This window comes from Galleria mellonella, unplaced genomic scaffold (genome assembly GCF_026898425.1).
Source record: "Galleria mellonella isolate WM207_F2 unplaced genomic scaffold, CSIRO_AGI_GalMel_v1 utg133, whole genome shotgun sequence".
In the NCBI taxonomy this organism is placed as follows: Eukaryota; Metazoa; Arthropoda; class Insecta; order Lepidoptera; family Pyralidae; genus Galleria; species Galleria mellonella.
Window position 1 is genome coordinate 1,683,210 of NW_026441990.1, and position 26,818 is coordinate 1,710,027.

At 34.5% G+C, this 26,818-nt stretch overlaps 2 protein-coding genes across 3 annotated transcripts; one reads left to right on the forward strand and one right to left on the reverse strand.

The window, feature by feature from the left end:
- Positions 1-789: 789 nt before the first annotated feature.
- LOC113511058 (ubiquitin carboxyl-terminal hydrolase 33) lies at positions 790-22,954 on the reverse strand. 2 transcript variants are annotated; one of them, XM_026894639.3, is made up of 21 exons: positions 22,607-22,954; positions 21,216-21,335; positions 19,632-19,733; positions 18,795-18,924; positions 18,058-18,208; positions 17,768-17,855; positions 17,190-17,282; positions 16,584-16,686; positions 16,284-16,371; positions 15,654-15,775; positions 14,710-14,863; positions 14,037-14,175; positions 13,255-13,395; positions 12,369-12,484; positions 11,489-11,667; positions 10,902-11,088; positions 10,454-10,567; positions 9,973-10,116; positions 9,174-9,300; positions 6,545-6,673; positions 790-1,952 (listed from the first exon to the last, which is right to left on the reverse strand). In XM_026894639.3, the coding sequence occupies exons 1-21, from the start codon at positions 22,682-22,684 to the stop codon at positions 1,317-1,319; spliced, it is 3,141 nt and encodes a 1,046-aa protein (XP_026750440.2). In that variant the 5' UTR covers positions 22,685-22,954; the 3' UTR covers positions 790-1,316. The 2 variants fall into 2 exon arrangements, with proteins under 2 accessions (XP_026750440.2, XP_026750439.2); XM_026894638.3 differs by having other exon boundaries at positions 18,058-18,211.
- Positions 22,955-24,391: 1,437 nt separating this feature from the next.
- LOC113511120 (uncharacterized) lies at positions 24,392-26,654 on the forward strand. Its single transcript, XM_026894716.3, has 2 exons — positions 24,392-24,676; positions 25,972-26,654. The coding sequence occupies exons 1-2, from the start codon at positions 24,539-24,541 to the stop codon at positions 26,149-26,151; spliced, it is 318 nt and encodes a 105-aa protein (XP_026750517.1). The 5' UTR covers positions 24,392-24,538; the 3' UTR covers positions 26,152-26,654.
- The last annotated feature ends 164 nt before the right edge of the window (positions 26,655-26,818 follow it).

Here is a 26,818-nt window from a genome sequence, read left to right on the forward strand (position 1 = left end):
TGGGTTCAGCCGTTAAAATTAATCAGGGTTAGTTTAACGTTAATCTATGGTTTAATATGCTTGTTAGGTTAATAAGGAAATAGCAAAATTATGAGGTAGCCAATTAGCTATGAACTATGGTGTTCTATAGTTATACCACCTCAACACGTAAGATTATAAAGGTTGTGATTTCGAATCTCATACAAATAAAAAAATGTGTCTAATATATTTGCTAGCATATATATTAGACATAATTCCCCCTGGAAACCATCGTAGTTAATTTTAGTGAAATTCGTCATGAGGAGTTAACTGACCTGCTTTCATCGTCACCTATCATCATTCACTGGTCGCCGCCAGCGTACACCGATAGCGCAGGCAGTGTTACCATTACATTATAACTCATTAAAAAAAAACAACCCACCTGGGTCTCCGGTGGTAGATTTGCTTCCTTACAGTTTCAAATATACAGAATGAAATATGTGCGTATTAATGGTAGCACCATAACAGCAAGGTCTGCTCATGACTACCCCATCTAAATTTAGTATTCATTTCCGTATATATACAATATTTAAAATTATTAATCTATTAGAGAGATTAAGTATTTGCTAAATAAAAAAAAAGTTTGATTACTCAGTATAATAAAAAAAAGTTGTGCTCTATGGTCTGTATGTAATATTCAGATTTATTATAAACTTTTTATATAGTTTATTAATTTTCTTAGTAAAGTTCTTTATACAACTTTACTAAGAAATTTAATGACATAACAAGAAATTGATTGAAATGGATATCAAATGAAATTAAACGCTTGAGTGCAGCCAATATATATGAAATAAATTTTATTGCTGATCAATTAATTAACAAATAACATATAGACTTAGAACCAGAAATAACAAAATAAATACCTAATCCACTTGGTAAAACAGGGAAACGTAAGAAATGCAGTCGGGGAGTTGACTACCTATTAACATGATATATCTATACACATGTGTTACCGTAACTTCATAATTTTACAAAGATTAACATTATGTATTGTAATTATACAGTTTGAATATAGTGAATAACATTCAAGTATCTATATTCTCTAGGTCAGAATTTGAACTAAATGTAAATTGTACTAAAAAATACTAACACCCTTCCATTGCGGGGCTCGGAGGCCGCAGATTTTAAATATAATTTAGAAAAATATCGCTTCGTAGAGACCAGGGTCCCAGAGTTTATTCGAGCCTAATAAATGCACAGTATGCGAACACCAGTCACCGTAGGAATGTTTAGACGTAGTCGTGGCCCGAAGCTACCTTCTGCCTCAACCTGTGAACGAACTGGAAGGCTAGAAAAAATCATTTCACCGTTCGTCTTTTCATTTTTCTCACTTTGCCTGCCTTTGGTTTACTTTTTAAGGATATACTGTCTAAGTTTGGCAGGTCTGTATCTTTTTCGTTTTGCCATTTGCTATTATACACTGGATTATCGTTTGCATCGTGATCGGAACTGTCCACTCCGTTCTCCATTCGCACGGTGTTGCCGTACTGTGGGGGGCTTGAATCCATATCCTCATCAGAATCTTGATAATTGCCGTTCGGCTCGTGTCTCTTATACTGAAACGTGTGCCTGTAATTAACATCTTCGTCTGAATCGGCCATTGTTCTGTTAACTTTGTATCGTCTATTGATGTTTTGTAATGATTGATTCTTTTGAAGTTCCCCATGTATTGTGTCTCTTATATTCATTTCTGAGGTGGACTTGACGCAGTATTCCTCTTTGTCAGACTCAGAATATTTCCTGGAGAGGCGGCGGTTCTCGAAGAGTTTGGGATCTCTGTCGTTGGCGATGGACTGGATGGTGGTGGTGGGACACTTGAGTTTCACCTCAGGTCCTCCCCCGTATATGTCAGTAAAGAACCTCCATAGTTCCTCGCTCAGCTGTGCGTGGTCTGACCCCTGTTTGAGTATATACGTTGTGATACCGTCGATTTCCTGGAAGTAATAAAAAACATTATGTAATTTTGTGCTTTACACGATCTGTATAAAGTTTTAGGCAACAATTTTGAAGAAGAATCAAATTTTAAAGAAGATTATTTTTTTGTAATTTAAACTAAATGTGTCATTAAAAACAAAACTCGAGAACGCCTGGACCATTGCTCGAAAAAACGTAAAAATCCTAATTTTGTGTATGTTTATTTTATTAATATTCTATTTACTTTGTGGTTGTGTTTAGTTCTTTTTTGTCCTATTTCTTACACAACTTTCCTGTACTATAATATAATAATAATATAATATAATAAAGCCTTTATTCTCTGACATTTTTACTTTAACTTATATACTACTTATTACTAAGGTAGCTTTCTAGCAACCATTATGTTAGTCAGGTTGTCTGTCGACATAGGCCTCCCCCAACTGTTTCCACTTTCCCCTATCCCTAGCTGACTTTCTCCATCCTTTAGGTAAATCGTCCTCCCATCTTTTGATTTGTCCTCCTCGTTGTCTTTTCCCATTTCTAGGATACCATTCTATTATATCCTTCGTCCATTTTTCTTTGTTGGTTCTCATTATATGTCCAGTCCAATTCCATTTAAGTTTTCTTATTTTTTGTAACACGTCATTGATCTTTGTTCTTTTTCTTATTTTTGAAGTTGTCCATCGATCTCTTAGTCTGATGTTTAACATACTTCGTTCCATGTTGCGTTGACAAACTACAAGTTTTTGGTTATCTTTGTTCTTAGCAGGCCAAGTTTGACATCCATATGTAAGACATGGTAGAATACATGTGTTATATAGTTTGCTTTTTATTGCCATAGGAATTTCTTCATTTTTAACTATTTCGTTTAAAGACCAGTACCGTTTCCAAGTGTTACTTATTCTTCTATCTATTTCTTTAGAATACTGGTCTTTTATCGAAATTAGTTGCCCCAAATATATATATTCATCTACATATTCTATGACTTCTTGTCCTATTCTTATATTGACCCTTTCAGTATTCGTCATTACTTTAGTTTTCGTTGGATTCATAGATAAACCTGCTTTCTTGCTTTCTAAATCTAATTGTTGGAGCATATTCTGTAGTATCCCTGGTTTCGTTGCAAAAATCACAATATCATCGGCAAATCTTAAGTTATTTAGGTTTTCTCCATTAATATTAATTCCAAAATGTTCCCAGTCTAAATTCCTAAATACATCTTCTAGTACGGCTATAAAAAGTTTTGGAGAAAGTGGATCGCCTTGCCTTACTCCTTTTTGAACTCTAAACTCTTCACCTTGTTGTTCAAGTTGGACTGTTGCTGTAATGTTTCTGTATATCTCTTTTATAATTCTTATGTATTTACTTTCTACGCCTTGATTTTCTAGTGTTTTCCAAATGTAGGTATGACTCAGTGAATCAAAAGCCTTATTATAATCGACGAATGCCATATAATACAGTTGTCCGTATTCGTTTAGTTTTTCGATAACTTGCTTCACTACATGGATATGGTCGATAGTAGAATAATCGGCGCGAAATCCCGCTTGTTCTCTCGGTTGGTTTTCTTCAAGGTGTTTTGATATTCGCCCGAGTATGATTTTAGAAAACGCTTTGTACAAATTGGACATAAGGCTTATCGGTCTGTAATTATTTATTTCATTTTTGTCTCCCTTTTTATGTAATAGGATAATGGTTGATTTCGTCCATTGAGTGGGTATTTTTTCAGATACTATTACTTCATTAAATAAATGGGTCACATACTTGGATATCGCAGGTAGAGTCTGTTTTAATACTTCATTAGATATTTTATCATCTCCAGGAGCTTTCCCACTTGTTTGTGATTTTATAGCCTTTATAACTTCTGATTCCAATATACAAGGTATTTCTTCTATGCAAATTTCTTTCTCTTCTTCTGTTAGCTTTGTTCTGTCTGGATCTGTGTATAATTCCTTATAGAATTCTGTCACTGCTTTTGCTATGGATAATCTCTTTGTCGTCAGTTTCTCGTTTTTCTTCTTATTTTTAGTTTTCATGTTGGGTATCCATTGGGTATATTCTTTTAGCGGTTTTAGACCTTTCCTAATTCCGCCTGTCTTTTCTATTTGTTCATTTAATACATTGATTCTTTCAGCTTTTCTATGTTTTCGTATCGATTCTTGAATTTTTTTACTAATAGTTGCGATATTTTGTTTGTTATCTTTTCGTCGGTGTAACATTTTATTTCTCTCTTTCATTAATTGTAACGTTTCTTCTCCTAACTTATTTATTTTCTCTGTTTTAGTACTCAATTTATTTATGTTTAGCAATTCCCTTTCCAAAAAATTATACTTTTCTTGTAATGTTTTTGTTTCCTCTTTGGCTTTCTTTAATGTATTCTGTAAATCAAATAAAACGTTTGGTGGTATTGGCGATGTTCTTGTCCTATTCATGGTTTATAATATATTTTCTTGATTTGTTATTTATGCATTTTATAACTCCTCTTACCATTCTATGATCCGTATTAAAATTTAGTTTATTTAGTACTTCAATATTTTCAAATATATGTTTTTCATTTGTAAGTATGAAGTCAATTTCATTTTTATCTCTGCCGTTTGGTGCTAGCCATGTCCACTTTCTAGATTTACGTTTTTTAAAGAAACTGTTCATTATTTTAAGATTGTGAGCAAAAGAAAAGTCTACGAGTCTTTGTCCATTATCGTTTCTGTCGCCACTGCTGTAATCTCCTAAAACAAATTCATCTTTGTTTGATTTGCTACCAACTTTAGCATTGAAATCTCCCATGATGATTATGTTCTTTTTCTTGTTTTGCATCAAGTCAGTCATATCCCTGTAAAATTTATCCTTCGCAATTTTTGTATCTTTCTCTCCTGGTGCATGTACTTGAATAATCGACCAATGTTGTTTAGATTCTGTTAGATATATATTGAGTAAGGCAATTCTATCTGATATTCCTTGGAAACTTATTATTTTATCTTTTAAGTATTTATTTACTAGGAATCCCATTCCGTATATACCTTTTTGTTTACCATAAAAATAGAAAATGTATTTTTCGTATTCTCTAATCTCTTCTCCTATTCTTCTTACTTCACAAAGAACTACTTTTCCTGTACTAGATTACTGTTAATTATTTTCTTTCTCATCTGTTAGGTTGGCTGGAAAAGATCTCTTTCAGAGATAAGACCACCATTGGTAACGAATCGTTAAACCAATCTATAAATATCTTTTTTTACAAGTGCAATAAATAATATATATCCCTTATTAACGGCTCGACTGAACATCATGAAATTTGATACTATTCATTCGAGATAAATAGTAGATATTTAGCAGACGAAACAAAAAACTTTTTTAATTTTTTTTTTCTTAAAGACGACAGAACGGGCTTCTTCAAAAGGGTATAAATAAAGTTTCTTCAAGGTTGGCAACGCGCACGTGACACTCCTAGTGTTGCAAGCGTCCATATGCTACAGTGACCGATTACCATCAAACGGGTTGCTCGTTTGCCACCTTCGTGGCATTAAATAAAAAAAAAAACTTAACAAACGTATTATTAGATATTGCCATAAAAAACTGGATTTGCTGAATGAAGTAACATGCAGTATTTCGATTTCATATTATTACTACATTTTAATATTCATCAGTATTTGAAAACGTTCGAATGCGTGTTTCTTTCGTATGCATTGAAGTTTGGTTCGAATACTTCAGAAATAAGTTTTATCATGAATCTCTTATAATCGGGCCTCGGATTTTATTAACATCTGACTAGAGGTTGATTATATATAGCAATATCTTGATATAGTAGATATTATATCTATATATTTGGTCAATAACAGATATATTAAATACAGGATATTTAAAATATATAAATCAAATAAGTATCAGAACCCGATCGAAATGAATATAGATTTCGAAATGGGTGATGACTTTTCCGTCATCAATATCTAAAGAAACTTAATATATAGATATCAGAGCGGTGTCGATATTATACATATTTATTCGTAATTTCCAAATTATGTCCACAACTCGCCAGTAATATAATTATCTATAGGCAACGGTTACCACTTTCCATCAGGTGGGCCGTCAGCTTGCTTGCCATTCTAAGTTGTATAAAAAAAAAAACATCAAATTGTGTTCGTCGAAAAACAAAACAACTTCAATTGTAGCAAGCAGTTATTTTAAAACATAAATACTAAATCGATTTTGATAAAATTACTATGGTACCAATTTATTAGCATATTCTGTCAACTAAAAAAAAAATAACCTAAATCGGTTTACAACTGCCGCAGTTATGAGGTGACAAACAAAAATACAACAGAAATTGAGAACATCTTTCTTTTAAAGTCGGTTGAAAAAAAATATCCGTAACATACTTCATCATCATTATCATCATCATATCAGCTTTTAACTGTCCACTACTGAACATAAGCCTCCCACTTGGTGGGTTTTGTCAATAGTTGCCACGTTTGGCAGGCAGGTTGACAACCGCAGTTAAGCTTTAGAGATGTTTTAAGAGGAACGCTGTTGCCCATCCCTCAGTCGCCTCTTACGGCACCCAGGTGAAAGGAAGGGGTGGCGTATTCTATGCCGGGACCACACGGTAAGGTAGGTGACGTACTTGTTTTGTGACAATGCCGCTGTTGTCAACCGGCGGCGGTGGCTGCTGCGTCTTGTTCCTCACGAACGCCTGCCACTGCCTGAACCAGTGCATGCTGATCGCGTAAATGGCGCGAGGGTGCTCTTGCTCCTGCGTTCAGCATATCTTAATATATAAAAATCCCGTGTCACGATGTTCGTTCAGGCTTATCTCCGAAATTATGCAACCGAGTTTAATGAAATTTTGCGTCAAAACAACGTTTGCGAGGTCAATCTTTTTTTTTTATAAAATATTAAATGAAACATTTTACAAAAGTCGATTGCTTGGGTACCTCTGTCCCATTCGTGTTTCTACCGTGAAGCAGTTGTTTGCATGGCTGTGTATCGGTTTGAAGGGTGGGATATGGCGTGAGTTTACAGGGTACAGAGGAATAACATTTGAGTCCTCAGGAATAGCAACGCATGGGGGGTATCATGGGCGAAACAGTATACTCTGTTATGTCCATGGTACTGCTCATGTCTACAGGGGACGGTCACCACTTTCCATCAGGTGGGCCGTCAGCCTGTTTGCCATTCTAAGTTGTATAAAAAAAAGTCACTTTAATATTTATAATTTTATAAATGCGAATAATACTTATAATAATGGATGGATGTTTGTTACTCTTTCACGCAAAAACTATTAAACGGATTTGAATGGAATTTGGTTTACCGGTAGGTTATATCCTTAGTTAGCTCATAGGATACTGTATGTACTGTATGTACGCGGGCGAGTCCGCGGGATACAGCTTGTAAAAATACAAAAATATCTAAAGTCAACTATGTCTGTCCCAGTCGCGTTTCTGCTGAGAAATATGTTTGCATGATTGTATTTTAAGTGTGAGATATGGAATTAACGGAGGTAATAAACCATAGCTTTCGGGAATGGCAACGAAGCTCGTGAAACACTAGGGCATCCATGAGCAAGACAGTGTATTCTGTAATAGCTTTAATTCATTCATTTATAAAAAAGCAACAGCCGAATTTCTTGTCCGTTCTTCTTGGCTCAGTTTTAAATGAGCGGTAGGATCAGACAAAATGACTTATTAAAAATACTTGAATTGAAGTTTATTCAAATAAAAATCTTTCTGTCGTAACGTAAAAGTTACAGAACTTGGAAGATGCGCTTGGGAAAATAATTTCGTTCCGTGTTGTGGCTAGCGCGTGACGTCACTCCACCTATTCCACGTGGCTTAGATTCGCTTAGTACGTATTAGCTAGTGTCATGTTTTGTTTATTTAAAGAAGTGATTACATCCACTAAGGAAATTTGCAAATTTTACCTTCAAAGGGGAAATAAGGGAGGAATGGTCGTTTGGAAATCTGTCATTTTCAAAATTAGAAGCATGAGATTTCACATAAAAGTTTGTGGTTAGAAATGAATAAATACGTATTGCAGCGTTTGAATTAATATAAAATAAAACGCATTTCTTCAGTGGACTAACGAAGATGACACTGTATAAATATATAAAAGCGTGCAAAGAAAAATAAAAAAGGCGTAATATACATTTTTGTAATCAGAATGAAATTACATGCTTTTTACTTAAAAAAATTACAGACTTTCATTTACGCGATCATTTATTACGCGCGAGCAAAGCCGCGGGCAAAAGCTAGTTAAGTATACTTAGTAAATATATATAGCTAAATTAAATAATTACAATTTAGGAATTGAATTTTTCACAAGTCACAAATTTGTAGTACCTAATTCTTTATTTGAAATAGTGATAGGTGAGATGAATTCTAGGTAAATTATCACTTTGTCCTTTTACAAAGCATTCTATCATTATAAAAGAAAAACTACAGTATTAAAAAAGAAAAGAAACAGCTTTTCGATAATGGAGGAAAACGCGAACGCCGCAATGGAACTAGTAGGTGATTTGCAGAGTGACGCTCTAAAGTAGGTGGAGTGACGTCAGCTGCGCGCAAGCGGTCTCTATTGTTTTGCGCTAAAATACGTAAACTGTAATGATCCGTTAATAAATAACATATAAATGTCCGCTATTTATTAATGGATACAATATGATTTTTGCTTAAATTTACTTTACGTCGCACTTGCTATTTACTAATGAAAGTGGAATATGAATATTTTTATGATAAGAACAAGCGAATAAAGACTTTAACTCAGTGTAATAAAGTCTCTATTCGCTTGTTACGTATGGCTCAATCGGGCGTTTGCTGTGATTTCACTTCACTGCTAACAGAGCGCAGTCGCTGATACACGAATAAATCCGAACGCAGCAACTTGCGATGGTTAGTAATGCGTACTGTCAGTTTCATTACTAGCAATATACCCTGTCAAATCGACCTCCCCGTAGTTCCCCCTGGAAACCATCGTGCTGAACTCCAAGTGCGTTCATAACGATGCGCTAAGTGACCTGGCTTTTCATTATTATTTATTATCACTCACTGTCCCACCAGCGTATACCGACATCGCAGGCGGGGTTACCATTCCATTATCATCCATTAAAGAAAAAACGAATTTAAAAAAAAAAAAACTAAGAATGATTAGTATCACTCTTTGTAAAGCGCCGTAGCTGTTATGAGAAATGATTTCGCATAGCATATGACATTTGAGGTGTGATATCCAAGTGTACTAGAGTGGCGGCGTGGCCTGACCTGGAAGGCGGCGTGCAGGTCGTAGAAGGCGGCCAGCTCGGCGGCGCGGCGCGCCCGCAGGCGGCGCGCGGCGCGTGCGCACGCGCCGCACTCGTGCGCGTGCGTGGCCGCCGGCCCGCCGCCGAACCTGCGCACCACACGCCAGCGGTAACGCACACTTCACACAGCTTCATATTCTAGGATTACGTGAGTAGTTGTTTCTTCGGCGTCGAAACAGCTTCGACATAGAGGGCTGTCTGTGGTTCTTATTATGTATAAATGTTTGTTTAATGGTCCATTATTGTCCCTATCATTATTTTAAAGTTTTATTTATATTGATAACAGTTATAAAACCATCTACAAAGTCACAAGACTTTTGTACAAACTCACCAGAGGGAGACTTTGTACAAAAGTCGATTGCTTGGGTACCTCTGTCCCATTCGTGTTTCTACCGTGAAGCAGTTGTGTTTGCATGGCTGTGTTTCGGTTTGAAGAATGGGATATGGCATGAATTTACAGAGTACAGAAGTATAACACCTGGGTCCTCAGGAATGGCAACGCATGGGGGGTATCATGGGCGAAACAGTATACTCTGTTATGTCCACAGCACTGCTCATGTCTATAGGCGACGGTTACCACTCTCCATCAGGTGGGCCGTCAGTTTGTTGGCCATTCTAAGTTGTATAAAGAAAAATCAAACTAAGTATGTGTGTGACGTCGTGTCTATTGTATTAAACATACTGAGCGTATATGAGAGGTCTTGTGTACTGTACTGTATTGTAATAAAATATGCGTGTGTGGCCGCATGTCCTGTACTAACTGTGCGTGCAGAAACTCCCACAGCTGCTGCGGCACACGCGCAGCCAGTTGCTGCACGTGCGGCGCGCGGTCGGGCCGGACGCCGCCGTGGCAACACACGAAGTCGCTGTTGTCTATGGGACCAGGCTCCGCCCACGTGTTGAATCTACCAATTACAACCAATGATATTATAAGAAAAAGATACAAATACATTATAAGTGCGCTATAAATTAAGCTTAGCGTTGACAAATTTTAGCCATCTTTACTACTTATCACTAAATTATTTTTAAATTATTTGACAATGTGATGAAATGTCCATAAATATTTGTGTTCGAGAGTTTTTTTTTTTTCAGTTATTTTATGAACGTATTTTCTTTATAAAGCATTGATGAGCTACATATTTCCAAGTATAACGTCTTAACTAACTATAAAAAACGATAAGAAAATATAAAAAACCATATAATTTGATTTAATGCAATAAAATAAAAAATTGTTACACTTACTTGTTGATCCACTGTTTTGAAATATAAAATTTAATGTCGTTTGGCTCCACAGTTGTGGATTCCACTATTTCAGCCGCCTTTTGTCTCAGCACCGTCATTTGGGGATTAACTTTCCTGAAATATCGATTTGATTTAATGAATATTAATTATTACCATACAGAACGATATGAAACCTGTAGCTGTGGTCTATTACTTTGTATATAAAACACTATTTAAATGAATTTGGATGCACTTTCTAGATCTACATAAAAAAAAAAAAACTTATTATATATTAGCATAATAGTTCACAGTGTAAGTACTGTTATAGAAAAGAGCACGTAAGCCTCGCAGTGCGTTAAGTCGTAAAGCGGCAGTAATATTACGATGTAGTAATGGAATATGTAACACGAATAAATTTCTTGTGATGTGCAGTAAAATGTGATATGCGTTACATAGTGTAAGTACTGACTTGTAGAAGAGCACGTAAGCCTCGCAGTGTGCCAAGTGGTGAAGCGGCAGCGGCACTACGCTGTGGTCGTCGAACGTGTACCACGAGCGGCCGTTCCTTGCGGCGCACGTGTAGTGTCCGCCGCCTGCGGTACCCGCGTGGCTTATCACCGCACACAACTCGTACCGGGTTACCTTTGATGTGCAGTCTGTAATATATTATCTCTATGATTATCTTCATGTCTGCTCTTGTCAAGACAAGGGACTAGTCTTCCTAATTCGTTGGTAATTTATGACCATTTTGGACCAATTTTGATGACTATTTTTGTACTTAAAAGGTTTTATTGCCGCGTTACTCTCATAATTACTTTATGACGATTGAAGCGCCCTTTTTTAGTAAAATTATTCTTATGAAATAAAATCTACTTGACAAACGAATCCACGTTCTAAATTTAAATATTTTAATTTATTTCAATTTAATATGTCTACAAATCACATGTTATCTGGTTGATATAATTTGTATATAAACCATTTCATCGTTGATTTGTGTTCTAACATGATTGAAGGCGGTCATTTTTATAGAACAAAGTGCTCGTAAATCGTGCGTACCTTTGTGAGTGTACGGCGCCATGTTGAGGTCATGCGTGGGAAAGGAGACACGTGCTGCCACCTTCGCGCTAAACATTAACTCGTGCCGGAAGCGCTTGAGATGCACGCATAGAACTTCCGGCAGCCGTACCACGCCTGACATCTTAATACCGTTTCTCAACTTGTTGCATCGGGAGCAACTGTAAGGCGGGAAGTATGGTTGTTTTTTTTTACAGGCGTTTGTATAAGAGTGATATATTAGTTTGCAGATCACATGATATTTCGATAGGTAAGTAATCAATATACACATATTGATTACTGATCGAATCCAGCTTCTGGTGTTGTTAAAATACATATATTAACAACTGGAAATGCTGAGTTTCCTATTTATGAATGATTAAAAAGAAGTAGGGAGCAAATGGTTGACTTTTTTTGGCAAATATTTTTATAGAAGAGAGAGAAATATGTTTGCAGATTGGTGATTTCATTTTGATGGTGATAACTACAAAATTAAATTAAATTAGTTAAATTAATAATTATTCATGATGGGGTAGTGGTTATTATGTAGTTCCAGGATAGAATAGGCTTCCCTTCCTTTCCCGTAGGTGGTGTAAGAAGCGACTAGGGGAGCTTAATAGTCGAGGGATGAGCAGCATTGTCCTTCTTAAAACATTTCAAAGGCCTAACTGCGGTTGCCAATCCGCTTGCCAAGTGTGGCATCTACTAGCAATACTCCCTAATAGGAGGCCTATGTTCATCAGTGGATGATTAACGGCTGATATGGAATGGGGTAGTTAGAGGCATTTGAAAACTGTTGTTGATGAAGTGAACATACAAAAATCCGAAGTAGCAGGATTATATTTATTTAATATTATTGTTAATTTAAATATCAGGTACATACCTGTACATATTATCACCTTTAAGCTCGTCTGCACTAAAGAAGGCGGCGAGGCAGTCTTGCAATGAGACCACCGGACCATAGAACCATGATCGTAGCCAGCTCAGTAACCACCATACCTGTCATGATTGTAATATTCCATTTAATATTTAAGCATACAATTTTGAGTGAATACAATAGCTATATCTCAAAAACAACTATACATACAAAAATAAAATAATCCTTTATTTGAATATGAAGTTTTACATTATTACCATTTTTAAATGTGATGTAACAAATAAAAAAAAAAAATACAATTACGGAAAATATTTTTGCGCCTAAAACTAGAAAATTTATTTAGATTAGAAAGGTGAGACTTAGCTGTGAAATGACAAGTTAAAGAGGCTTAATCTTAGGTTTCAGAAATGTAAATAGTGATTGTCTTTATATATGATTACATTCAATATCTATATCAATCTATATCAATGAGTATTCTATAATAACCATGGTGCTTATGTATATAAGCGACAGTTACCACTCAATATAACTTTCTAGGTCCATCTTCATAGGGACTGTGGTAAACATAGTGGTTAATTCTTAGTGAATTCATCAGAGTGGGCTTACAGATTTGATTTCATCTCACCTTTCATCATTCACTTGTACCCCACTAGCGTATATAGTATATCGATGGCATAGTATAGTATCACAAATAAATTTTGTATGCCAGATTCTGGTGAAAAATCTGAACAATATTTAAACATTGTACCATCTTTTATACCATTTTTCAAACAAAATAAAGCTATTTGTATTTGAAGGCGGTATTACTATACCATACCATTACCTTCCCATTATTAGTTACTAACTTTTGAGCTTGTTTTAATTTTAAGTTGCATAAAATAATTGGATGTACCCATGAGTCCTGGGACGCGGCGGCGGCAGCAGCGGCAGCGTGGTGGTTGAGAGCGGACTGTTGACATCGCAGCACGGCTAGGTGCTCACGCGACGGTATCGGCAGTGACAGGTCTTGGAACGTCTCCACACGAGTCGACACCTACAATCAGACAATTCGCATACTAAAAACCACAGTCTATAGTAGTCACAATATAAATATATATAGTATATATGCTATATATATCTGTGACTGGTTTATATATATATATAATAATATATATAATAAATAAGGATACCATATTCTTTCTTTCTTACCTATTAGTAATTCAACATACATATCTGACACAGAGCAATTTCTTGTCCTGAATTTTCTTGTTCGGAATATATTAAAGGCATTGGACTATTGGTTGTTTTTATCCTGTGTTAAAATTATGTATTCATTAGGCATATAGCCTGCCATACAGTTAGTAGAAAATGTCATTTTTCGACCAATGTTTTTAGGGAAAGATGTACATTGGTAGAACACTTCTTTAAGAATCTTAATAATGTTGAATTCCCCCTGTATATAAAGGTGTACCACATCGTTCACCGACTGCTCATTGTCGTGTAGTACGACCACGCGAGCCACTGCAAGGACGAGAGCAGCTTGCCGTCGAACACGTCCGACACCACGCCGCGATACATGAACTAGTGACGTGCACTGACCCGGTCGCATATGAGGCACTGCACGGACGAGAGCAGCTTGCCGTCGAACACGGCCGACACCACGCCGCGATACATGAACTAGTGACGTGCACTGACCCGGTCGCATATGAGGCACTGTACGGACGAGAGCAGCTTGCCGTCGAACACGTCCGACACCACGCTGCGGTACCGCACTGAGCCCGTTCCACAGCCGCCGTCACCGCCGCCTGAGCCTGCGCCGGCGCTCGTCTGCTTACTGCGGATAGGTAATAATAACAAATATAATAAATGCTTATATAATATATATAGTGTCTCTTTAGAAATGCTTCGAGAAAAAAGAAAGGGGTGGCCTATTCCATTAGCATTTCATAAATAAAAATCTCATAACTTTAACCTGTCACTGTTCACCTTCTTCTGGAAATCATTGCGGTTAATTCTAGTCGCTTTTTACAGAAATGAAGTCAGTGATAATGACAAGACATTAATGGGTATGGTATGAAGAGTATTTTCCTTATCACCACTCCTTAACTAATTTGACTATATGTTCACCTATTCGTCAGCGTAAACCAATAGGGGGTAGGGTTACCATTCCATTTTTATAATGAATAAACCAACACTGAATTATTACTGGTCTGAATTAGGTCAAATACAAAATTCTTTTCTACCAGTCGTCCAATGAACTTATCTATGTAGAATAATGCGTCCCGAATTGTTAAGTAATTGTTTGGGACATGGCAAAGAGATTGGACTACAAATTGCACCTTACGGTGTGCTAAATAAGTATACGTACAGCGTGCGGTGAAGGTGTGAGTCAGAAGCGGGAGCGGGAGCGGGCGCGGGCGCGTCGCTGGCGCCGCTCGAGCACGTCTCGTATCGCTCTTCCGCTTCACTTGAACACGACAGTTCCGATTCCGAACCAGCTGACCGCTGCGACCAGCCACCGCCTGTCAGTTACACCACATTTCAACATTAGTACTATTAGGCTATGAGCACATGCAAACGTTTGTAAGCGTGCCCTCCACGTTTGCTAGACAAAAAAAAAAATATATAAATATATTATTATATATATTATATACGAGATAAAAAAATGAAAATACATTTACTTAACAGCAAAAATTATGTTGTACCTTTGTAAATAAACCCCGCTGCGATGACGCAATTGAAACTGTGATAAATATTTAATACTGGCAAGGTTATAATAATTATATTGATTTAATTTTGACAAAATATGAGGCGTTAACCAACATCACACTACATGCAGAATAATAACTTTCTTATGATACTTATAATGGTAAATTGACGACCCACCTAATGAAAAATGGTAACCATCGCTTATAGACATGAAGAGATGACAAACAAACGATTCTCATAGTTTTTTTTTTTATACAACTTAGAATGGCAAACAAGCTGACGGTCCACCTGATGGAAAATGGTAACCGTCGCCTATAGTTATGAGTAGTACCATGTACATAACAGAGTATACTGTTTCGCCCATTATACCCCCCATGTATTGCCATTCCTGAGGACTCAGGTGTTATTCCTCTGTACCCTGTAAATTCACGTCATATCCCACCCTCAACCCGAAACACAGCCATGCAAACACAACTGCTTCACGGTAGAAACACGAATGGGACAGAGGTACCCGAGCAATCGACTTTTGTACAAAGTCTCCCTCTCATAGAAGCTTTCAAGAGTTGCCATTTCTGAATTTAGTACAAAAAAATGAATACCGACCCGTGGTTCCGTTGACGTTGGCGAGCGCGGAGTAGGCGAGGTGGTGTGCGCCGCCGCAGCTGGCCGAGCGACGGTGGCGCCCCCCCGCGCCGCCCGCGACACCCTCCGCACCCTCCGACACCCTGCGCCCACGCACTGGGACATTTATACTGACTCGCCTTCACCTTTATACTAGTTCCCTTGTTACTATCCCAAGTTTCTGTCCAATTATACCACCATGTACTAGTTACCTGGTTTCAGATAACTCTGGTTGTCCTGACTTGAGAACCAGACGATAGTGTAGCAATTTTCATTATTAGTTTTTTTTTTTATCTCGAGTAGGCACACACACGTATTCGTGCGTCTAATACCAAACAGTTACTAAGTTTATAGAAGCTATCAATACCAAGGATATCGTATGCGAATTGGAAACCCTAAATATTTTTTTTATATAGGCAGGAAGCTCCTTTTATAATTTATATCAAGTCTTTCGACACAATAGAATTGCAATCAATATGAAATCACATTGAGTAAATGTTAAAAATTAATTACGGTGACGTTCATTTAAAGATTAACTTGAGACGAAATTGTTTTGATATTTCGCTTTAAATTAACTAGGGGTGAACCTCCCTTTCCAAAACTTGAATTTACCTCAAATATACATCGGTTCTAGATTCGCTGTACGATGACGCGGCCGGCGATTTCCGCCTCATGCGTGCGAAGAATGGTGCGTCGCTTGCTGAAAGTTTTTATTCATTTTAAAATAAATAAAGTGCATATTTATCCTTACTGATATTACAAATGTGAAAGCGAATTTGTTTGTTTATTGTAATATAAATTGGACTTTATTTTCTGCACTTAGTATCTAAAATACATTTTTTTGGTCCTTCGGGCCAGATCCCTAAACTTAATTAACCAACTATAATGTAGTTAAAAAAATATATAGCTCACCCCCTGAAGAGGCAGCCCGTCGTCGAATATGTACATTTCTACCATTTGAGTGGTCACCGTCTGCTTCAGAACCAAGTTTATCTTCTGACGTAGTGTCCCATACCTTGAAAAGTAAAATAAAAATCATAATAAGATTACACAAGACTTAATATAATGCCACTACTACTTGTGGTATACTAAAATATTATATGTATCCATCTAAGACATAGTTTATCCATGTAATTTCAATTAAATCCATTTAGGACTAGCATGTTTGAGCAATAAATATCTGTTCGAATGATTGTATAGGTCTTTACAAAGTTTAATATTTTTAATATTGGGAGTAATAACAAGAGTTTTAATAAATATAGGGATATAAAAGACAATATATTAACATTTATACACAACACAGAATGGCAAACAAGCTGTACCGTAGCCTTTAGAATAGCACCATAGATATTACATACAAAACATAGTATCATTCTTGTTTTGTTATATCTGTGGACGATGATATATGTCTTTATACACTGTAATTTCCTTGTCTTATACTGGACAGATTGAACTGACATACGGAATGTAGATAGTAAGTGCGGCGTGAGTTCTAGAAGAATTAAGCTGTCAAGTTACCGGTTCTTTCAACTCTTCATGTAGTTGGTCCATGAAACATCGCAGGAACTCTTGTGTGTCATGTTGGTGGTAGCCGCGGAACATAGGGTGCACCTGTAATTATGAATAATATTCGTTATTTAAAAAACATACGTCAATATTAACACATTTTTGCATATATAATTGCAAGTTAATAATTACAAGAAAATCATTAAGAATTAGCACAAATATCGCGTAATACAAGAACATTTGCAATTACTATCAGTTGCGAATATTTTTGTAAGAAATTCAATGGAAGTATGTATGATTTACCATAGAGTTTATAACCCATATTAATTTTATGACAATTGAAGACATTGGTATTCTTTGCAGATTAAAGTTCTTGTTGCAAAGAAAAACTTATTGTAGATTTGTAGATATACGACTTCAGATTCTAAATTCAAATATTTTTAATGTAATGTACTTACAAAACATCTCATCATTGGTATATTTTGCCATAATCAAACTCTTTTATTATGAATTAAATTCCATATATTAGAAATAAACAATTAGTATTTTTTTATTATTATATTGGCCTTAAAAATGTAATATATACTTACATTTCGTATTCCATACAAGATACCATTAGGTACAACATAGCCTCTCGTTTTTCTACTCCACATTTCTTTAATTAGTTTTTGGTATGCCCTACAAAAATAAATGATTATCGTAACTATACTAAAACATATACAGAATGACTCATAATTTATTAAAAATGTAAACAAGAATATAGTTTTTTATGAGACAGGTTTATACGCAAAAATATACAGATAGTAAACATAAAAAATAAAATTTGGATTGGAAGTCAATTTTTTTAATATATCGAGAGAAACAGTTAATGATACCTTACCGACTTAATCCCGGCTTCTTATCGGCCGCTAACACCGCGACGGCTGCAGAGCATTCTAGAAAGTATGACGTGAGTGGTGCCGTATTGCTGAGAGCTTGTAACGCTGCATTCATGTAACACGTATTACCCATATTCTGTAGTCCAACCAAACCTGCTGAAATATAACATTGGTTATAAGTATATATTTTTTTTAAATATACATATCAGAAAGGGCAACAAATGAAATAATAATGTTGAAGAATGTTGATTTTTTCCATTCAATTTTCAAAGTTTTTACCTTCTTCAGGTATATTAATCCTATCATACCCTGGACTGATTTCTTAGGTATGATCTCATTTAGTTTGTCTACTCATAAAAAGAAATTAATTAATAGGCATTCATAATTTACGGAGATGTTAAAAAAGCTCTTATCTTAAAGTTCAGCTAGATTAGCTTAAGTGAAAATGATACATGAATTCTTTTTTCCATCGATTTTATATGACACTCTAATATATGTTGCATATCCATGCAGAGTTCCGTATTAATTTCATTTTATCCTAATTATTTTATGTGTAAATTTAAGATTTCACAAACTTGACAGTGGGGTGACTGAGACTTCCCCATCAGAAATGTCTCCTAAAATTTTTTAATGAAATGATTCGACCATGGGCAAAGCCTAATTAATATATAGCAATTTTTTATAATACTAATTTAAAAATACATGTTGTGGCCAGGATCAGTTGACAATAATACATCACCTCTTGGCCTCGCCTCATCCTCATAGTCCATCTCTTCTGGATCGAGGTCGTCATCTTGCATTGCCAATCCTGCTGTGCTAAAACGTGCGCTGCTTATTGAGCCGTCAATAGAAGCAGTCTCCGAATGCATCTGAAGACCAAGACAATAGATTTTAGAAATTTTAATTATTACTCGATTCATTCTATGGTTCAGTATGTTATATCATAGATTTTAGAATATTCTTTACTTAGTGGACGTCCTTATCTCATAATAACATTACTTGTTTTTTTTCAGGCTTTGTAGATTTTGACAAAAAATATATAATGCTGTAATGGAGGAAGAATACAAAACACACTTAGGATATTTCAAGAGAGGGTAAATATTTTCTATACCAGAGGTGGTAAATGGGAATACAGCATTCCATTCCATCCCATTCGTGTTTCTACCATGAAGCAGTTGTGTTTGCATGGCTGTGTTTCGGTTTGAAGGGTGGGATATGGCGTGAATTTACAGGGTACGGAGGAATAACACCTGAGTCCTTAGGAATGGCAACGCATGGGGGGTATCATGGGCGAAACAGTATACTCTCTTATGTCCATAGTACTGCTCATGTCTATAGGCGACGTTTACCACTTTCCATCAGGTGGGCCGTCAGCTTGTTTGCCATTTTAAGTTGTATAAAAAAAAATTTGCCTATCTACTGGTAAACAGTCACTGTAGTCCATGGACTTCTGCAACATCAGATACCTGAAAAAACTTTAATATAGGCTACTTTTTTACCCCGATCAGTGAACCCCCTCATATTCCGATCACGCGGACAATGTTCAGGTAAAAGTCAGTAATCAATAAATACTTACTCCATGTGCTAGCGCTGCTCTAATGTGGACTTCCTTTTCACACGTATAACACCATATCCTCTCGGTGGACACATTCATATGGACGCAATGTGGTGGAAAATTCTGGAAAAATAATAACTAATGTTAGTCATGTCTGATAACAGAAGTCACATATACATTTCTAAACATTACATAAAATTAAAAAATGGCAGAATTTTCATTGTGCCTCCATCAGACTGTTTATAATTACTCCTCTCCATCCAAAGGTCACCTGAAAGAGATAAGGCTGTTCATTGTTTTCTCAGTGTGGTAATTTCTTGTAATTGTTTGTGTTTATAGTAAGTTTAATAATATAATATTTTAGAGAAAACAATAAAGAGTATTTCACAAAATGCCACTACTTTTAGATGCTTTTATTTTTATACTAGCTTTTACCCACAACTTCTTTCGAATGATTAACATATGTTTACAAACCAGGATAAAAAGTAGCTTATATACTTCTTTATGTCATATAATACATATATATTAAATTACACAGTAATTGGTTTTGGTTGTTGGTCAGCCTTTAAGGTGCCAAAAGGTAACATTTATAATAATTTGTCTGAACTATTCTGCACTTAGCCTCTCAATTGAGCTGTTATTTGTTTAACATTGAGTGAGATTTATTTAACATTGAGACTGTACAAGTCTTTATTCCACTCGTGTTTCTGTAGCTAAGCAGCTGTGCTTACATGGTCGTGTTTTGGTTTAAATAGTTAGATATGGTAGTGAAATTACAGGGCATTGTATTTGTGTCAGTTTTACTCATTATTAAAGTTGTATAAATAATTACAATACAGTATGACCCATGTCAGGTGACCAATAGTTGTTATTCAACAAATTACAAAGTACTGAGGAATAACATCTTAGTTCACAGGAATGGCAACATTAGTAGTCAAGATATTAGGGTAGTTACATACTGTGATAGTGACATCTATATATTAGGCTAATAACAGATACATTAGATATCAGTTGTTCAATATATATTGAAATGCAGTATTCAATTGAAATTAATACAGATATCTGAATGGTTTGGAAGATACCAAAATGAGTGATAATCGGAGCATCTCAATTTCCCTAAGAACTTTAACTCTAAGAACTAAGCAGGTGTATTGGCAAAATAATATAAGTAGCTATCTTATCAGTTATAGATAACTAATTCACATCGCCACCAAGTCTTTTTACTATTTTTTATTCTGTAATCAGTTTCTCCATTTCAAATAACCTATGTTCAAAACATAGTTTTGGTTTTTTATTGTGGAGGGGATTGTTAGTAACTTTCTAAGGTTGACTTCCATATAGACCTTTCTGATAAATGATTTTCAATAAAAAAAAAATAGTCAAATAACATTCAATAATGTTTTTTTCTAATAATTTCTAATAATTAACTTAAATTCTGTAAAGTGTATTGGGAAGTAATACTTAAATAGCAAAACAAAATTTTTATTAAATTTGGTAAACAGATGGACAATAGCAACTGGATAATTTTTATTATATGCAGTCAAAGCCACAATATTGTTATCATTAATAAGACAATATGTCTCACTTCTGACACAAGTTACATACCTTTTGGTGTATAGTACTATGATCATTTTTAACTTCAGAACAGCCAATGTGATGGCAATCAGGTTGCAGACATATCCATAGATTGGGCCCAGGACACCCGCAGTCAAAACATGCTAATGTCTGTAACAGAAATATTTACTATTATCACTTGTATCTGTTTTAGTATAGACATTACATACTATCTCTTTAATTATTTCTCTATCTATAATACCAATATTCTTATTATAAATAATATATTTACAAATTCTTGTTAAGTGAGAAGTTAAATCAACATAGATAACATGTAATAGAACAACAAATTAAACAACAATATATGTATTGTCCCATTTTATTATAATTGAAAGTTCTTATCTTACTAATATAATAAAAATGTAACTAAATAATATCTGTACATGGGACAAAAAAAAAAAATCAGTGTTCTAATATGACCAATAGACACCAAAATAATATTTTTTAGAAATTTCTTAAGATCTAACATAAAATCTGGTATATGTTATGTTTTATCTTGATATGTTATTTAGAAGTAGTTTCACGCATTCAAAGTAACAGTCAAAAAGCTAATAATAAATATCTTGAAATAATATTGAATTTGTATTAGGAATTTTTTACAATACAAAAATACCAATAGCATCTGATGTATTATCAGTATTTAATTTGATAGAATACCAGAGCATGGTTAACTACTGATTGTTAATTCTGGGATTGCCAAGGTGTATTGTCCGATACAATAATCTTACTTCCAGATTAAGTATGGATTTAGTATTAATGAAAAAAAAAGCAAAATGATCACATTTTCTTATTATCAATTGCTTTCAATCTCAAATTTGCCATCCCTCATTCTTGCCACTCACTGCTATTACCTTCCAACTTCTCTGTATTTAAGGTTTCAGATAGATCTAGTGGATGTGATTCTAAATATTTGACATTATGAGCTCCTTGGAATTTTATATCAAATGCATGGTGATAAAACAAATATTACAAAATTGTAAAACAACAATTTTCACAAGAGATAATATGAGCTGTCATTGAGACAGATTTTAAACTGTACAATGTACATATGCTAATAAGTCAATGATAGTGTGTACATTGTTGTCATAAATAAACGCGAATCTTTGTTTATAACGATAATCGTTATACTAAAACACTCTTTAAAATGTAAACTAATAATAAAAATTTGTATACTTATAAATATTGACAGAAAAAAAATTAAATAAAAACTATTATTACATGCAAAAAGGAGTTGTTAAAGACAGTTTACATGCTAGGAATTCTAGCAATTTACGTATAGGATTGCATAATTATATACCAGAGTGTAGAGAAATTAAATTGCTTATTTATCGTGACATTACCTAAGTTTGAGGTTATGTTAGTTAACAAAAAAATATCCTCACCTCCTTTGATTGCCATAACTCTTTTTCTAGAGAGTCAGCTAGCTTATTTAGATGCTCACATGTCACTCCTTTATCCATTGTGTTGAATTAATAAGCACAAACACGAAAACAAGTTTACTTATCCACTGACGTCTTGTAAATAAAGAACATTATTTATTGTATTGTGACCAAGATTGAAAAAAAAAGTACGGAAGAAATAACAAGATTAATATAAGAATGAAGATAAAGGAACATTTTGAAGAAATAATAAAATAATTGAATTAGATTACAGAAATTTCTTGTAGGTATATTAAAACCTTCCGTAAGTTCGTGACAAGCGAAAAGTCAATCGTATGAATAAAACTAAACAATGAAACAAAATGAATGAATCAAAATCTGTATTCACTCGTGTATCCGATTTGATTCGATTGAATCTTTGATAAAGATCAATTATAAGAACTTAATCTTAGACTTTTAACAAAATTTTTAGAGATAGTTATTAACTCTATAAAGGTAATACTTATCATTGTTACGTAGTTTTTTTTACCCGACTACGGCGAAGTACAAATGAGGGTTATGATTTTAACAGGTATGTATGTACATATGTATGGTCAACTAGCTTATTATGACATTTAAATTACTTATCAAAATTTAACAAATGCAGATACGTATTTAGAGATGGCTGTAAAGGCCGTACCCACCCTAGAACTGTCTGATGCTCTCCCTAAGATGCAAGCAAAGTTTTGCGAAGACATGTTGTAAAGTGCATATACGCTATTTTTAAGGAGCTAAGCTTTGGCTCCTTAAAAGCTAGGCTAAATGAGGTATCGTTTGAAGTAATTTGATTGTCCGCTGGTTATAGGATATATAATATCGCATTAAAATGAATATGGCGCCCTCTAAAGGACAAAAAGTTATAAAAAAATAATAATATTATAATGCAGTGTTATGCATTAAATAAAAGTGATTAATTACCACATTTAAAATCTGTACTTATATATTTTTAGCTGTTGCTCGCTTCTTGTCTTGATGCACCCTATAATTTGGTGTAATTTCTAAAATCACGTCTAAAATGTGAGCAAAACATATTTTTTTATTTGCTTTGTAAATTTTAAACAGATTTGCAAATACTTTATTACGAAATTATTATTACAAAATAATTTTAATAAAAAAATAATATTATAAAATAAAGCCCGACTACTGAATAATCACATCCTAAAAAGTATGAAACAAGAAAATCTTTTTATCTGAAATAATAATGTGTTAATTAATATTTATTTTTTATATATCATCGAGGTGCAAATAAGTAGTAAGTAGATCCATCTTATAGTAAATGGTTATAGTAGTTTATGAACGCCTGCAACACTACAGGCACGTTGCCTATAGACATGAGCGGTACCATGGACATAACAGAGTATACTGTTACGCCCATGATAACCCCCATACTCCATACATTGCCATTTCTGAAGATTCAGCTATTATTCCTCTGTACCCTGTAAATTTAATTGGTGGCATACGATCATGGCTATTCTTTGTATATCACTATAAATATATGTTATATACGTTGAAATATATAAAATTGAATGCCTTGTTATATGTGAATATTCGATTTAAATCGATAAAATTAAATTGAACATTTGTCTGCTGGATTAGAAACAGTATACTCTTGTATGTCATTATATTATATCATCTGATTATTACATATTGTATAAACGCATTTCATTAACCGTAATCAAAATTTTTATCACTTAGACATGAATTGACTAGTGTCAATGACTCTACATGTAGTTTGCCAACTGACTTTGACAGTTCTTATTTTGACAGTTGCTGTGGCATTTTAAAATCAATATTTTTAAAAACCAGCAAAGGGGATTTATTTCTGTTTTTAGTGCTTAATTGAGGAATTAATTAAAGTTATGATTATTAGATGCATGTAATTTAATAATTGTTATAATGACGTCGGCATCGTCGAGTAGCGCTCGTTCGCTGTTCGCTGAATCGAAACAACGTCTTGCGGAACGAGTTCAAGTAAATATGAATAATATATCCTCGTTAGCACGTCAGATACAAAGAGGATCTAAATCAAATGAGGTTAGTGTGATTAGTATTTTGTTTCAATTGGAAAGATTGCTTGATTTTCCTTGTCGTTATACGTTAACGAGGTACCAGTGAGGAATGATAGGCGAGGATGATAGGCTGGTGAAATAGTGACCATCATCTATTGTTACGAATTCCATAATAACCACGATGGTTTTCAGGGTGAACCACGTGGAATTGATAGGCTATATTGCTAGCAATGGAGTATATTTTTAAATGGATGATAATGGAATGGTTATCTCACCGTCCCTGATGGTATACACTGGCAGAGCACCATTGATAGAGATGTTAGGTAAAGGTCAATTCATGGGAACCACATGGAGGTCAACCTGATAGGGTATATTGTTAGCAATGGGGATTTTAAACCCTATTACTAATCCTTTTCATCCCTAGTGGAATTAGTTAGTGTTTTTTAGTGATGGATTATATGTGAGGATAAGGTCAGGTTGGATTGCAGTGTGGTCCCAGCATAAAATAGGCCACCCTTTCCTTACCCATGTGTGTCGTAAGATGTGACTAAGGAAGGGCAAGGTATGGGCAGCAATGTCTCTCTTAAAATATCTCCAAAGTCTAACTGCGGTTGCCAATCTGTCTACCAAGTGCGGCAATTACTTCCAAATTCCTCCAAGGAGCAGGCTTATGTTCAGTAGTGGTCAGGTAAAGGCAGATATGATGATGATGATAAGGTCAGGTTGATTCATTGCGGATAATGTATTATATATTAACTGCTATAGTCTTCGGAGCAGAAGTTAACCTTACTTTGTAAACTAGGAATGTAAACAAGGGTCACTATAACTGATAATACTTCATTCATTTTTTGCTATATACCATGCTTTTTAATTTGCATATCCTCTTGTTATGGCTGACTTGAGTTTTCTAAATTAATAACTGTTTCATACATAACAGAATAAGATTTTAATGTTTCACAGAAAAATAACTGTGCATCTTACTTCTTACTTACTTATCAGACTTATCAGAGTCATCAGCCTCAGAGTCTCAGACTCATCTGTACTTTATTTCCCTAGTTTCCTTATTGGTTATGAATGATATAACATCAGTAATGTTCTAACAGTATGTAAGTTATTTTTTTTTTGCAATTCTCATGTCTTGATTTGATTATTGTGGATAGTAAGGATCACCTGAACTAATAGGAAATCTGTATTTAAAATATTTACAGAATAAGCCATTTAGAAATTTTAGTTTTTGTTATTGTTTATTAAAAATATTTTTTATATAAACAATAACAAAAAATATATATTTAAAAGTAAATGAATAATTGTTTAATGCAGCTCCTGACAAAAGCAGCGAGAGAGTTTGCTGGAACAGAAAACTTGATGGAGAGCAGTGAAGAAAATCTTAAGAAGATGCATCTGATCTCTGTACATATGGGCTACCAATTTGAAAACATCCATAAGTCTGCCCAGATGCTCACTGAGATTAATGAAAAAGTGGCTTCTATGCAGAGATGATTTAAGTAGTCTAAAAGAGATGTATCTTAATAAAGGATTTCAACTGTATAAAATTCGATATTAGTACTTTGGAAGGAACAGTGAATCCTTGAGCCTTTTTTAATTTACTTAGGTGTACAAGATAAGGCTGGTTCTGCATATAAGCTACTTTTTTACCTTCCACAGTCCTAAACATAACCCAGGATTGACTATCCAATTTATCTGGTACCATTTTTGCTATTGTGATTTCCTTAATTTTCAATATGTATCAAAATATGGAGCTATGTATTCATTATATTACCTAAAAAAAGATATTTTCTTATGTAACTACATCATGATTGTATTTTTCATTAGTTTAGATAATGTATATAATCTTATATTAAGTTTGATTATTAAAATTCTTAAAGTTATACCTCTGTAGTGCTGTGACAATTTATTATATTGTATACCTATTAGTATGTAATTTACTTTATACTAATTTAATTTATGTAAGTTACTAAATATATTATGAGTCTTTTTTTAAATGTGTTTTATTTTATTGTTAAAATTTTCGATAAGTACTCATCAAATTTAATATAAGAACTCCTGGATTGACTCTCGTATATTTTAGTTGAGAATGTTCAAGTCGTTTTGGGGTCATTCGGGACCCTTAGTCATGAGAGGCCATACTTTAGTTGTAATATTTAAT

Bases quoted from the DNA above. Each gene is read 5' to 3' on its own strand.
- LOC113511058 (XM_026894638.3), bottom strand. From the start codon at position 22,684: ATGGATAAAGGAGTGACATGTGAGCATCTAAATAAGCTAGCTGACTCT. The intron at 18,212-18,794 runs GTGATGTATTAT...GTTATATTTCAG, and splicing joins GGATGAGGCGAGGCCAAGAG to CAGGTTTGGTTGGACTACAG. The intron at 1,953-6,544 runs GTACGTCACCTA...TATTACTTCCAG, and splicing joins GCGGCATTGTCACAAAACAA to GAAATCGACGGTATCACAAC.
- LOC113511120 (XM_026894716.3), top strand. From the start codon at position 24,539: ATGACGTCGGCATCGTCGAGTAGCGCTCGTTCGCTGTTCGCTGAATCG. The intron at 24,677-25,971 runs GTTAGTGTGATT...TGTTTAATGCAG, and splicing joins GAGGATCTAAATCAAATGAG to CTCCTGACAAAAGCAGCGAG.